Genomic DNA, 13,933 nt, shown 5'->3' on the forward strand with positions numbered 1-13,933 from the left:
TCGAAGGTGACGCTGCTGCTGCACCGATCGGAACACCGCGCAATCCGCAAGAGGAGAAAAAAAAACCCAAATCGTAAAGCGGCTTCCGATGGCGTTCGACGTCGAGGCACACACAACGCAACCACACGAGGACTGATCACTCGCGAGCTCCCCACGGCACGAGAGACGAGGCCGAGGACGTCGCCAACGGCCGAACAAAGCCGCCTCGAGAGCGACAACAAGAACCAGGTGAACCTCGAACGTGAAGATGGAGAGGAGGAAGATGAAGACGACGACGACGATTTTGACCCAACGAGAAAGTGACGCGTGGGCACCCCGGGGAGGGTCATCTGTGTCAACGAATCTTTAATCAACATTACACGTTGTGGGGGGGGGGGGGGGGGGGAGACGGGAGGGGGGGAGCAGGGTTGCGGGTTGGGGGGGTATGCTCACAAAAATACAATTTATTAGACATCGACTGAGATTTAAAATGTCGCGATAAAAGTGCGTGGTGCCGCGCGTCTCGAATAAGCTGGCTCTTGCTCGACCTCACCACCAACGACAAAGATCCCCCGTACAGCCTCACCAGGCTGCAGGGGCAAGTGCAGTTAGCGAGTAGCAACTATGAAGGCCGGCACGCCCCCGCGAAGGGGATGGTGGCCAACACCACGCCCGGCCGCCTTTGTCTCCCCTAGTGGTCGATGTTTACGCACTACACCAGGTGCTCATTTGACGCTCGAATTAGGGGAGGCCCATGACCATCACTACCACCACCCACTCACCCACTCACTCACCCACCCTCACTACCCAGATAAATTCTCACCATTTTTTGTAGAACGTAATTTAAAATCGTATTTCAAAACTCGTGCAGGCGATCACGCGCGTACGACCATACCTCTCCATATAAATCACCCATATTAATATATATATTATCACATAACGCACGATTAGTGTGCCATTATAACCGTTTGTGGCTTCAAAATATGCCGAACGGCTCGGTGTGCAGACTTTTGTAACGCATCTCAAAACCGCCTCAAGACGTCCTGAAGCAGTTTTTTTTTAATCTTGTTGTTTTTTTACGAAAACATGATTTTGCTTTCCTTTTGGCTTTGTTTAGTAAAATGTCAGGCGGGTATATTTTGTTGTTGTTGTTGTATATACGATTCTCTTCCTGAAGCTGTAAACCTTTGACAGAATAAAACCAAAACAGCGGCGCACCATGGCAATCACGCCACCACTGCCGCTCGGGATTTTCCCGCGCGATTGTCTTTTGCCCAGCGACTCGCGGCGACCGAAAATCATCCCCGGCCTCACGAAGCTGCCGTTCCAACCAACATCGCGCGGTCACCGTTCCCGCGCTCGCTCGCTCGCTTCCCTCCACACCCTCATCGCCTCCGCCGCCAACACGAGCAACCTCCCATGCCACCACGTGCCATCCACCACAGCCACCGCCACCACCACCGCCACCGCCACCACCACCGCCACCACCACCGCCACGCGTCTTGTCGTTGAGCGACATCGGCTCGCCGCACCGTCGCGCTGACAGGGCGCGACGGTGACCTCACCAGCTGCGGCGCGCGACACGACGCTCCCGAGGTTAATTGTTGCCACCGGTAGCGTGACCACGTTTTGCACTTTGCCAAACATGGCACGGTTTTGCCCGAACTCCGTTCCTCGTGAGTTCACCACCTCGCCTCCGCACTCGAGTACGAATCATGCCGTGACACCCCGCACGCGCCTGATGATTGCCGAACAAATCCCACGTGCGGGACACGCACACACACGTGCACGACCTGCAGCCACTCATCTTCGTTTTGGTCGCTTGCTGTCCACTTCACGTGGGTATAACGTTTAGCAATCATCAGGTGCGCATAGCGCCTAGCTAAACATTTTTTTAAGTGAACGGCGAAGAATGTATCGTCACAATCAACCCCGACACAGCGTCCAGTTCCTGGGCTGGTTGGACGAAGCTAAAAGGCTGAACTCTGAACGAGGAGTCGATCATGCCGATTGGGGTAAACCCTAATCAATGAGCGGTGATCGCTTCCACCGCTATATAATAGAAGCGAAGAGAAAACAAAATTATGAAAGTGTTTGCGCGATTGCCGAGAAGATCCCAACGCTCGCTCTCTCAGTGAGTCCGGCGATCTACGCACCCGCTCGCTGACACCTGCACTTAATTTCTTTCTGAACATTTCTCAGAATCAGAATCTTTATTTATCCTGGAGAAATCCAATGAGCTGCAAAGCTCTTTTTCACAGATGTCCAGTAGAGGCAGGTTTTGTTGTTGTTGCTTGCCAGGCCCCAACTGGTAGGCGACTGGTAGCATAGCGACGGCCATCGTGAAAGGTTTGCTGGATGTGCTGTGCAAGGGCTACGTGAAAATATATTCTGGATCACCGACCCAGACAGGCCCGGCCGAAATTCAGCGCCGCTCAAATCCCGTCGCTTACCGAAAGCCATGAGATGCGCTTCTAGGCCTCCTCGGGGAGGGAGGGGAAAAAATAATCAAACTCAGCTTTAGCACCATGACAGCGAGCTTCAAAATATAACCTGTAAGCTGAGAATTTTTTTTTTTTAAACAAAAATGAATCAAATAGAAATTACATAAAATAACTTAAAGGCGACAAGCCTCAGCCGGAGGTCCGGCGGGGTTTGTAGGCAGTGTTCTGGCCAGAGGTAGAAGCCTGGGCCTTGCCTTGGCCCTCCTCAGTGGCCGCCCCTTTGCCCATTTCCCCTGCCTCCAGGCAGCCCGAGCCCTTCCAAGCCAGCGGCACGTAGGCCTGCAGCGAGGTGACCCCGCTGCCCGGCAACTTAGAGGTCAGCTTGACCCAGGAGGGTGGTGGAGTAGAGTCTCCGAGGTAGCCCACCATCGCCAGGCTCCCTGAGGGGGGAAAACAAAATGGCGCAGATTATCGCTCGCCCCGCAGCTCTCTCTCAGCGTCGTCCCCGAATGTCTGAGCGCCTGTCGTGATTGAGAACCACGCACAATGCCACGTAACCATACACAATGCCACACAACCCCGCGCAACCGCGCACAACCCAACGTGTCAATCGGTGGCAGCTGTAATGCGGCAGATTTCTGGCACCCGGACCCTTTGCGGGCGTTGCCAAAGCCAGCGTCGTTGTGTCGTCCCCGCCATGTGGAATTAGAAGAAATTCGAAAGTGTGAAGGCGAGAGACCGAGCGACTGACCGACCCGTGCTGTGATCTCTCACCTCCTGGGAAGGGCACAACGCCGCTGGGCGCTCCGATCAGAAGCAGCGCAGCCGCTAAGTCGTCCGCTGGCGTTTGGTTTAGTTGGCCGGACGCGAGCACCACGACCGACCTTGGGAGGGGGCGAAGGAGGGTGGTACAAAAGTGGTGGCGGCGATAAAACATTTTGGTGATGATGGAGGTGGTGGTGGTGGTAACAGTGGTGATGGTGACGGAGGGATGTGATGATTGGTATCGGTAAATGTTGTGGTGGTAGTGATGTAAAAGTTTTGATCATCGTGGAGGTGTGTGGCGGAGGTGGCAGTGGTGGCAAGGGACAGTCCCCCGGGAGTAAGGGGCAGGATGGTAGAGGGGAGGTAGGATTGGAGAGAAATGGACATAAGTTAGGGGTGGAGGTGAGGAAAGACTAAACAGCCTACCCTTTAAAGATCTCGTCAAATAATAATCCAGCCGATGATGACCAGAGTCAGGTCTGAGGACGTCATCTCATACAGAGTCTATCAACGTAACCCATGTTCACCGCCGTTCCCTACGCAGGCCACCAAAAAAATACACGGAATTCATCACCGCGTTTTACATGCGTTTTTAGCATTGCTCCGTGTGTTTTTTCCCCCGGGCCGTGATCCTAGGGGGGCCATCGCCATTACGGGGTGGTAGTGGGGGGGGGGGGGGGCTCGGGGTGGGGGGAGGGGCGCTTGCCCACTAATGGCGTGGGGCGGCACCTCTTGGGGAGGCGCGCGAGCGTGAATCTCGTGACGTTGACGAGCGGCGTCCGGAGCGTCTTCTTGGAGAGAAGTCGGCCGCTGCAGGCGTCGACGGCCACCACCAGGAGGCCCGGCGAGTCCAGCGCCAGTCGAGTGCCGTTCACCTGCAACCGAGATGACCGGCACAGAGTCCGGTGTTGTTAGCGAGCATCTATTTCATGACGGGTTTTTGTCGGCAACGATGTTGTGTTTTTTTTGCTTGCGTTCGTGGCTACCGTAATATACGCGTCGGTCGAAATGGACTCCGAGACTCGCTATACGCGCAATTGAATCGCGCGCGCGCGCGTCAGAGAAGAATTTATTCGCCGTTTGTGCCGAATTCTATTCGAAAGCCGGGTGATTCACCACAGCCGTGCCCACTCGGAGAGGCCCGTCTCGAAGGGCTTTGGGTGTCACCAAGTGAATCTGCAGAATCCCGCGGCTGCCTCCGTCGGGCTCTGCACGCCTCAGAGGCATTAACGCAGAGCGATAGCAATCCTAAAGGTCGATTTAAAGCTTTCGTGACTGCAGGGATTCATCTTCTTGGTTCTTTCGGTAAAGTCACGTAGAATGGAAATAATAAAATAAAAAAATAAAAATAATTCTCACGACGTTTCGGCCACAACGCAAGCAGCCGTCATCATTCTACGTGATTTTACCGAAAGAACCAAGAAGATGAATCCTAAAGGTGTTTTGCTCTGGCTCCGCCAGTCTCTGCCGTTAACATGGAAACCCCATAAATGTGCCAACGAAATACATTTGAAACAATCCTTAAGGCACCTCATCGCGGCAGTCAGAGAACACAGACATCCACTCGGAACCACAAGAATCCTGCCTTAGTCTGGCTGTCTGAGCCTCGGGCCTTAGCACGGAGCCCTAAGAGTCCACCGATGAATGGATGTGCACAAACCCGCGCGCACGGCGATACGCAGCGTCACGAGAACGCCCGGGGAGCACGCGAGAGGAACAACATCGCACTTTGGGCCGAGGGGCGTGTGTCAGCAAAGGCTGCGATTCGAGCGGGCCCTCGACCGGCAGCAGAAAAACAACAACGTAACGCTCCCGCACACAACGCGAGACGGCGAGGGTGCCTGGCGCTCCGCCAATCTTTACTCCTCGTTGTCGCGACTCGAGCCTGCCCTTACAAACCGCCCGCCCGCCCAGTCGCCCCAGTCGCCCCGGCCGCCCGCCCCACGGAGGAATGCGTCTTTAGAATTCACTTATCATGTTCGGCCATCGTAGATGATTTCAAATCCTTGAATCTGTAGCCCAGGTCCCCCCTTTGATTCTATAATCCAGGTCTCCCATTTGAATCCATTTCCCAGGTCTCCCCTTTGAATCTATATCCCGGGTCTCCCCTTTAAATATATATATAAATCCCAAATCTCCCATTTGAGTCTATACCCCACGTCTCTCCTTTGAATCAATAATTCAGGTCTCCCCTTTGAACCTATAAACACCCATGTCCCTCCGCCAAAGATACAAACAATAAAGCGAGAGAGTGAGAGAGAGAGGTCGAGAGAGAAACTGGAGTAAACACCGTGGCAAGAAGTGGTTACAAATGAGCCACTTCGCAGCGTTTGTTTTGAAAACCGGGCGGGAAATTCATCAGCATCGTCTGACATCCCACCCCGTTCACCCCCTCCTACACCCCACCCCCTCCCTCCTTCTCGTTTATTATCACACGTGGAGCCGTCAGCCCGCGGGGTTGACTGATCGATCTTCTGTCTGTACGTGCGTCTGTCGGTCTGTCTGTCTGTGCGTCCGGAAGTCTGTCTGCCCCTCTGTCTGTCCATCCAGATGTGTTTGTCTATTCGTGCGTGTGCCTGTCCCTCTGTCTGTCCATCCAGCTGTCAAGCTGTCTGTCCGTCGATTCACCTGTCTGTCCATCTGTCTCCTATGTCTGTCCGTCCGGCTGTACGTCTGTCCATGTGTCCGTTCCTTTCACCATCTGTCCGTCCGTACGTCTGTTGCACCACGCTTGAAAAGTTCTCAAAGTAGTAATAATAAGGAAAATGTTTTTAAATAACACGTAGGCTTTCGCGACCATTATCATCCATAATGAAGTTTTTTGGGTTAGATCGCGTAAATATATAAATGAATTGGCATGTCCCAATTTACGTGACAACCCTTACTAGATTACTGTGTTGGGTGGTGGCGGGTTTTTACAACACATTTAAATATTCATGCGATCTAACCCAAAAACACCTCTATTATGGATGTTTAAAATACTCCACCGAAATGATTGAATGTTTTTGAACGGGGAGTTAGGAAAAACACGAAGTTAGGAAAACCGAGCGTTAGACGGCGCGCGAGCTTGCGGGCGTGCGCTCGATCGACAGCTCGGTGAACTTCGCGCGGGAGAAAAAAAAGACGCCACAAAAATAACCGCGGCCACTTTGGGCGGCGCGCGGTTTGTGTGCGTGTGTTTTTTTTTGTCGCGCGGTTGGAAGAGCGGCGACCTCGACGCGAGCTACGGAATGGAGCGCGAGCGCGCAGGAGGAGCGAAAGAAGTTCAACAAACATACGTGTTACGTATGTTTTTGTTTTACCGCGTAAGGCCTCACTGAGCTATGTAGCTCTTTTTCAGAAGCGACTTGGCTATCACAAATGATAGCTCAACGAAGTGGCTCATGATCGTGTGGAAATTGATAGCGGTAGCCAAATGCTGCTATAAAATGATGTTGATTCTAAACTTGGAGGGAAAAACACGCAGAAAAATCCACACGACCACGGGGAGAGCGACACACAAACTCCAAATATGCAGCAGACGTCCGGGGTGTAATCGAACCCACATCCTCCTGTATACCGGGCGAGGGAGTTAACATTTCACCTGCTGTATCGAGTGAAACTGCTGAATGCTTTTATAATTAATAACTCATGCTCTCGTTATATAAAATACAATAAGGAATGTATCTAAAATTAAATGTACATGAAGAACAATTTCATATTTATATAAAAAGAAAACATTCGCTAAATGGTCTATGGTAGAGCATGGCGCTGACTCTCTCCGTCTCACACTCTCTCACTTTCTCTCTCTCTCTCTCCTACTTACTCCTCCCTCTCGCTCTGCTGTGGTCTCTCCAAGGCGCTCGTCTTAAGAGAGAGATAGAGGGGGGGGGACGGGGCGGTGAGCTCCTCCGCTGTTCTCACCTCCACGTAGTTTGCGACTCTCCCCCCATCGCGAATCTCCCCGGGCTCCGCCACGTGGACGTCTATGGGCAGGTAGGTGCGGTGCGGGTCGCTCGTTATCAGCAGCTGAAAGCGAAAACAATTGCGGCGGTTACTCTCCCGGTTATTTTTTGACATCGTTGGTTACGCGACGAACTATTATGTCGGCACGGTTGGCTACGTACGGTGCGAAAGAAGTTCAACACAAACGCGTACATTTGTGCGGCGAGATAAATATCTTGACGCAGCCGCGCAAGCCAATGATGTCATCGTAATTCAAGTACAAAAAAAAAAGTTTCGATGGCCACGCTACCGTCGCTCAGCTCTTACTTGAACATAGAACGGAGGGTCTAAAGGAGGGCCTACACAATTTGAGGGCCTAAGGCGAAACAGCCTCATCAGCCTGCGGGTTAATGCGGCCCTGTGTGGAAGCATTGCTGTATGAATAACTCTCCCCTGTCGAAGAATGACCGAACGAACAGACGGACAAGAGACCGTGCGGGTGCGACGCTGTTCGGGCACCGCACCTGTGGAGCCCCACAGCCTGGGCACGGCCTAGTCACGGGGCTCAGGAGGCGGTCGCGGGCAAACTCGGCGTGGGGGGACGGGGAGGACTCGGCCGGAGAGAGACCGCGAGACGTCGGGGCGGCGGCGGCGGCGGTGGTGGCGCTGGCAGCGGTGGCCGTGGCGGCCGTGGCGTCGCTGGCTTCCTGGCACGTGGCGGGCTGCGTGGAGTCGGCGGTGCCACGGGGCGGCGTGGCGATGATGCGCACGCGCTCGCACCCCGTCACGGAGCAGTAGGCGTTGCCGTGGCGCTCCCGACGCGAGCTCACGTACAGGTGCAGGAGCCTGCGATGGGCGCACAAACAAGGGGGGGGGGGGGGTGAGTGCCATTTAGCGAGCACCTATTGATGCCGACGTAGCACGCGAGGTGCCGGAGAGTCAGCGTCCACACCCCCCCCCCCCCCTCTTGACCGGTATCAAACTCAGCCAGCTGTACCTGAGCCTGACCTGGTGCCCGACTGAAGCCAGCCGACTCGTCACACCTGATCCCGCCTGGTCCCATGTGACCTCAGCTGTAGGCCTCGAACGAATCAACCAGCTCTCTTTAAATAATAGTTTTTTTTTATCACTATTCCACTCGTTTATCCAGAAAAGCCTCACCGAGTCTCAGGACTCTTTTTCAGGAGGGTCCTGCCCAGTTTTCCCGATAGGGGGGCGACGATTGCTCCGGGGCGCCACAGCGTCGAGATGTTAACTCCCTCGCCTGGTATACAGGAGGTCGCGGGATCGATCCCGACCTCCGACGATGCCTGCGTATTTCGAATTTCCACCTTCTCGCGGCTGCGGGATTCTAGCCGTGAATCCAGCAAATCGGCCGTCACGACCACAGGTCGTGAATCGACTCGAGAAACCGATCGCGCTTATCCAGTGTCTACGCTAGCGCCCTGAACCTCCCCCCATCCCCCCGTCCTGCCTCCCCGGCGGCGCCGTCTCACCCGGTGCTGGCGTCGTGGAAGTAGAAGCGGCGCCCGTGGGCGGTGCGCAGGGCGTCGGGCGAGGCGGCCGCTTGCAGCCGCTGCGCCCCGTGCACCTGCGACAGCTGGCGCTGGTGCACGTCGGACACGACGGAGAAGGTGGTGCCGCGCGGGTAGCACAACGCCACGCGCACCCAGTCACCCCTGCACGCGCGGACGGGGGACACGCGACGGCGCTCACCGACCATCCCGCTGTTCCCTGTCGCAGGGACACCCGGGGGTCACCGGCGGCCCCTTTGGTGGCCTTTAGCGCGGGCACCCCCCCCCCCCCCCCGTCACCGCCCCAGACAATATACAAATGTGAAAACGCAACCCACCGTCATCGTGCTGTCAAACGTTTACCGTCTCCGCCGGCACGCGATAAGCGGCGTAGAGTGAATCGTCAGATTGGGAATATTTATTTAGACTGGAGGAGGAGGAGGAATCCGATGAGCGACGAAGCTCTTTTTTTACCCACGTGATCACGGCGAGCCGTACCGCGGGGGGGGGGGGGGGGGGGAACCGTCGCGTGCGTACAAAGGGGCAAGATCTCCGACGGAGGTGGCTCGCGACCCCCGCCCACCTGTTGAAGTTGACGAGGTAGATGGTGACCTCGTCCGGCGAGGGCCCGTCCCAGCGCAGCGAGTAGTCGGTGCCCAGCTGCACCACGGGCTGGTACTGCTGGAAGGCGGCGGTGCCGCCCGACGGCGGGTAGAGTCCCCGGAGGGTCATGACCCCCGCGTCCGCCCCCGCCGAGCGCTCGCGCCGCACGGAGAGCGTGAGGTTCTGCGGCCGCCGCGCCTGCACGTACAGCTGAACGAAAACGCGCACGTGTCCGCGTTAACGCGTTTTCAAACTAAATCGGAAGCGTTGCATCTGACAGCGTGACGTCGAAGCGTGGGGCACTCCCCCCCTCCCCCAACCCACCGGCCCCAAAGCGCGGGGCCCGGGGCAGTCGCCCCGATTCGCCGTAATCCGAGGGATATCGGCTCTGGCCGTACGAACACGGCCCAGCCACTGCCAAGATTGCCGTCCAGTGCAGAGTGGGATGATGGAGACGAGGCAGGTAAGTGAGCGAGCGAGCGAGTGAACGAACGAGCGAGCGGAGTAAGTGAACATACGAGCACGTGGGTGAGCAAGCGAGCGAGCGAGCGGGCTATTGGGCGAGCGTACGATCTAAGGCGCGTGAGCGAGCGGGGTGGGTGAGTGGGTGGGTGTAACTTACCTGTGCGTAACGTCCCGGGCAGATCATGGCATTCCAGTCGCTCTGCATGTGGCAGGCCGGGGTCCAGAGCAGGGCATTGTCCGCGCGCGCCACGTGGGAGTCGGGAAAGCCCGACACGGAACCGTCCACGTCGTGGAATATGGAGTTCTTGTCGCCGTCCAGGTCGTTGTCCTCAAACCACGGGCCGGGTTTCCCGAAGTTCACGCTGAGCTTCACCTGGGGTGGTGGAACACAAAAACAAAGACCGCCCCCCCGATAACTCTTTAACAGACGAGCACCTTTGAAGGAAGGGTCAGCCAAGCGTATGACGGGGGGGGGGGGGGGGAGTGGGGGTGAGCAGCAACCATGCCTCGGATGCATTTGCTTCCCAAGTGTGGATGTTTACACCAGCCGCGCCAGGTACGCATTGAAGGTTGAGTCGACCTAGGGGTTGCCCAGCACCGGATCAGGTCTATGGGTCCTACAAGAGTCTATGAGAGTCTATGGGAATCTATGGCTCCTCTATGAGTCTGTGAGATTGGGCCTCTAAGAGTCTAAGCGAGTCTCTCTGAGTCTATGCCAGTCGATGCGGCCTACAAGAGTCGATGCGAGTCTCTACGTGTCAATCCGAGTCTCCGAGTCCTCGATGAATCGACGAGAGTCAATGGGCCCTCTACGAGCCCATGGGAGTCCCCTACGAGAGCGGTGGCCCGCCGGGGGTGCTGGCCCCGCGCACCCACCGAGTCGTCCATGCGCACGCGCGACACGTTGTTCTGCGGCGTCATCTGCCACACGTTGCGCAGGAAGAAGCCGATGGCGCTGCTCCGGCGGTCGCGCGTCGGCGCGAAGTGGCGGAAGGTGCAGCGCTCGACGCGGCACGGCCCGTCGTAGAGCTGCACGCCGCGCACCGGGAACGAGCTGCGCCGCCACACACACAAAGACAAAGATCCCCCGTGTAGCCTTAATTGACTGTAGGGGCAAGTGCTGTTAGCGAGTAGCACCTATGAATTCTAGATTTGAAGCTTTCGTGACTGCAAGGATTCATACTCTTAGCTCTTTCGGTAAAGTCACGTAGGTAAAAAATTAAATTCAAATTAATAAAAATAACAACATTTTTACCTACTTGACTTTACCGAAAGAGCTAAGAGTAAGCACCTATGAAGGCCGGCACGGCACACGAGGGGGTGGGTGGCCGTCCCCATCGTCTGGAACGCGACCATCATCACCATCGTCATCGTCCACGCTGCATATTTGCAGCAGCTGCTGCAGCGTTCAACCTGCACCGACTCTCGAGAGGCGCTGGGAGGCCCCACGTCTCTCTCGCCCGGCCCTCGAGCGGCCGATTCGCTTCGCTTCGAGCCGCAAAGTCACGGCCGTTTGACGACGCCGCTCGATTGCTGTGCGCGCTACTCTGTTAATTATACATGGGCTGTCACAGATTTTGAGATTGAGATTCCGCTCAAGAATTCCTCCTTCTTCGTCTCACTTTCCCCGTTGCCTTCCGCAAAAAAAAAAACAACTCATCGATTCGCACTCAGCGCGAGCGTTTTTTCCATAACCGTTTTTGTTTATTTTCGTGTTCTATTTTTGCGGTACGCGTCCTGCTTCTATTCATCCCGGGGTCTCCTTTGAAAGAGAGACCCCGAGTCTCAATGGGCTCTCACCCGGCCATAAATAAAGGACTTTGATTGATTGATTGTTTGACTGACCGTAAGCATGCACTATGCCGTATGCACAAAGAAAATGATTCCACCCCCCGTATAGCCTTAACAGACTGTTGGGGCAAGTGCTGTTAGCAAGTCGCAGCTATGGAGGCCGGGACGGCACACGATGTTTACACACCGCACCAGGTACTCATTTGAAGCTGAGTCGACCTAGGGGAGGCCCAGGACCGGATCAGATAATCGTCACTGAACGCGGGCGGCTGGGTTTGCAGCGCAGCGCGTTAACCACTGCGCCACCGCTCCTGCGTGTGTAAACAGATGATGGGGGGCGATGGGGGGTGCGGAGGTGGAGAGGGGCGAGCGTGTGATTTTGGGAAAGGTTACCCGCGTCAGCCTAAAAATAAAAACCCGCTTTATGCAAAGTGCAACGGGCAAATTCCTTTGCAAAAAAACAAACTTGGGGGGTGGGGGGGGGGTGAGGTGCGTCATCCGACCTCTTGGCTCGCGGCGTCAAGTGCGGTCGGGCTTTCTAAAGAGGGGGGGGGGGGTTGGGGGACTCCGCCAGCGCTGCCGTGCAAATGTTAAACGATCCGCTTGGCATTTCACTCGGGCACGGCGCATTCATTGCGGATGCCCTCCCCGCGCGGTCGGCACGGCACTTTTCCCGTAAAGTGCCTTGTCCCCCCCACCCACTGCACGTCCCCAACAAAGTAAGGGATTTTTTGTGTGTCTTATAGCTCCCGAGCCCCGTTTGCCATTGACCGCTCGCTTCGCTCTCTCGTGGGCTACCGGCCGGAGGAGTTTTACAATGAAAGCAAACAGCGCCGAGCCGCAGAAGCCGTGACAAGAACAACCACGCACACGCAAGGCAGCCACGCCGCTGTGACTTCGTGACAATTCAACCGCTCCGTTTTAAGATTTGTTTTTCTCTCTCTCCCTCTCCTCTCTCTCTCCGTGGCGTGCGCGATGACCACCACAACCACATGACTTTTTTTTCGTGTTGTGCGCGGTGCTTTTAGCGCCACAGCGCGTGGATTTGTAGCGTTTATTTTCATTTGTTTGCTGGTGACTTTGTGTGTTTCATATCGAAATCGCCTCCAGTGCTTTTGCTGCTGGCGGCAATAAAAGTTGTTTAAAAGTCAAAGTCTCTCTCTCTCCTCTCTCACGTTTGATCGTAGGTCTGGGATTTTTCAGGCTTGGGCACTGTTGGTGAATCTTAAGAATCCTACTTGAGAGTTCGGCTCCAGCGCACGATCCGATTTGATGGCTCCATCTCATCGGTCGACGTCCTCTCGGGGCTGTGCCTCTCTCCACTGTTGTCAGTCTCGACAACCGACCATCGTCCCAGTTAGCGACGTGTCCTCACCCTCGCAGTCAATACGACAACGTCTGACTTGCATGTTCTCTCGAAACCACGTGTTCCTCTTCCTGCCAATTCTGTGTAAGTATGAAGATGAACACACACAGACACCTCTATCCTTCTTTGCACACGTTTCAACTTTAGCTTCAATGTCTGTGACGATGTCTACCTTTCCAATCCGTCGCATATAACTAAACTATTAAGCTATTCTTTTGTTCACCAGGTAAGGCATCACTGAGCTATTTAGCTCTTTTTCAGAAGCGACCTGGCCACAAATGATAGCTCAACGAAGTGGCTTATCATGTGGACATTCATAGCAGCCAAATACTCTAAAGGTGTGTTTCTAAATGTGGAAGGAAAAACCAGAGGTCCCGGAGAAAAATCCACGCGACCACGGGCAGAGAGACACGCAAACTCCAAATATGCAATCGTCAGGGTCAGGATCGAACCCACGACCCTCCTGTATACCAGGCGAGCTAGTTAACATCTCGCTACCGTATCACAGCGGGTCACTAGTACTGCAGGCAGCATGTCACCAGCAGCTACAGCCGTGGTGAGAGGTAAATATGCTTGACGCGGTGTGCCGGTTGTCGAAATACTTCAGAGCCGCTGGTCGACTGGACTCGGTGGCACGTGTTGGTGTCGTGGGTGTGTGTGCCGGGCGCGTTGGAGTCGGCGTCTCGGGTTCGGGCTTTAACGGCGCAAGCGCGCCGGAGGCTTTCCGGGCCCTCGCGGAGACAAATTAAAGCCTCTTCAGACGTGCGTGAAATTCGGCGCGTGAGCATCGAAGGGGGAGGGAGGATGGAGGGGAGAGAGCGGAGAGCGGGGGGTTGCTGGCATCAGGGGTTCCTCTATTGCCCTGCGTGGATCTTTCTAGACGCGAGTGACGAGGCCCTGCAGCCACCGCCGCGTGTAAGGTGCCATCATGGCGAGATGTTAACTACCTCGCCTGGTACACAGGAGGTCGTGGGTTCCATCTCGAGCCTGACGCCATTTGTCTCCAGGTCGCCCGGTTTTTCCCCTCCACATTTAGAATCAACGTCGCGCGTTCAGAGCGCTTGTGCTGCTGTACGTCTCCG

At 55.6% G+C, this 13,933-nt stretch overlaps 2 protein-coding genes across 2 annotated transcripts in view; both read right to left on the reverse strand.

Moving 5' to 3' along the window:
- CEMIP (cell migration inducing hyaluronidase 1) overlaps window positions 1-13,933 on the reverse strand; it is a 91,184-nt gene that overhangs the window by 54,480 nt on the left and 22,771 nt on the right. The window lies entirely within an intron of this gene.
- The window catches only part of LOC144717160 (cell surface hyaluronidase CEMIP2-like), a 58,187-nt gene continuing 44,638 nt past the window's right edge, over window positions 385-13,933 (reverse strand). Inside the window, exons 17-25 of the mRNA XM_078592489.1 lie at window positions 10,571-10,748; window positions 9,852-10,067; window positions 9,210-9,439; window positions 8,609-8,791; window positions 7,637-7,958; window positions 7,092-7,196; window positions 3,918-4,063; window positions 3,198-3,307; window positions 385-2,863 (exon numbers count right to left, since the gene is read on the reverse strand). Coding sequence (XP_078448615.1) covers window positions 2,613-2,863; window positions 3,198-3,307; window positions 3,918-4,063; window positions 7,092-7,196; window positions 7,637-7,958; window positions 8,609-8,791; window positions 9,210-9,439; window positions 9,852-10,067; window positions 10,571-10,748 — 1,741 coding nt within the window. The 3' untranslated portion in view covers window positions 385-2,612. The remainder of the gene's footprint in view (window positions 2,864-3,197; window positions 3,308-3,917; window positions 4,064-7,091; window positions 7,197-7,636; window positions 7,959-8,608; window positions 8,792-9,209; window positions 9,440-9,851; window positions 10,068-10,570; window positions 10,749-13,933) is intronic.

This window comes from Lampetra planeri, chromosome 3, assembly GCF_965212315.1.
Source record: "Lampetra planeri chromosome 3, kcLamPlan1.2.h2, whole genome shotgun sequence".
NCBI classification, from domain to species: Eukaryota; Metazoa; Chordata; class Hyperoartia; order Petromyzontiformes; family Petromyzontidae; genus Lampetra; species Lampetra planeri.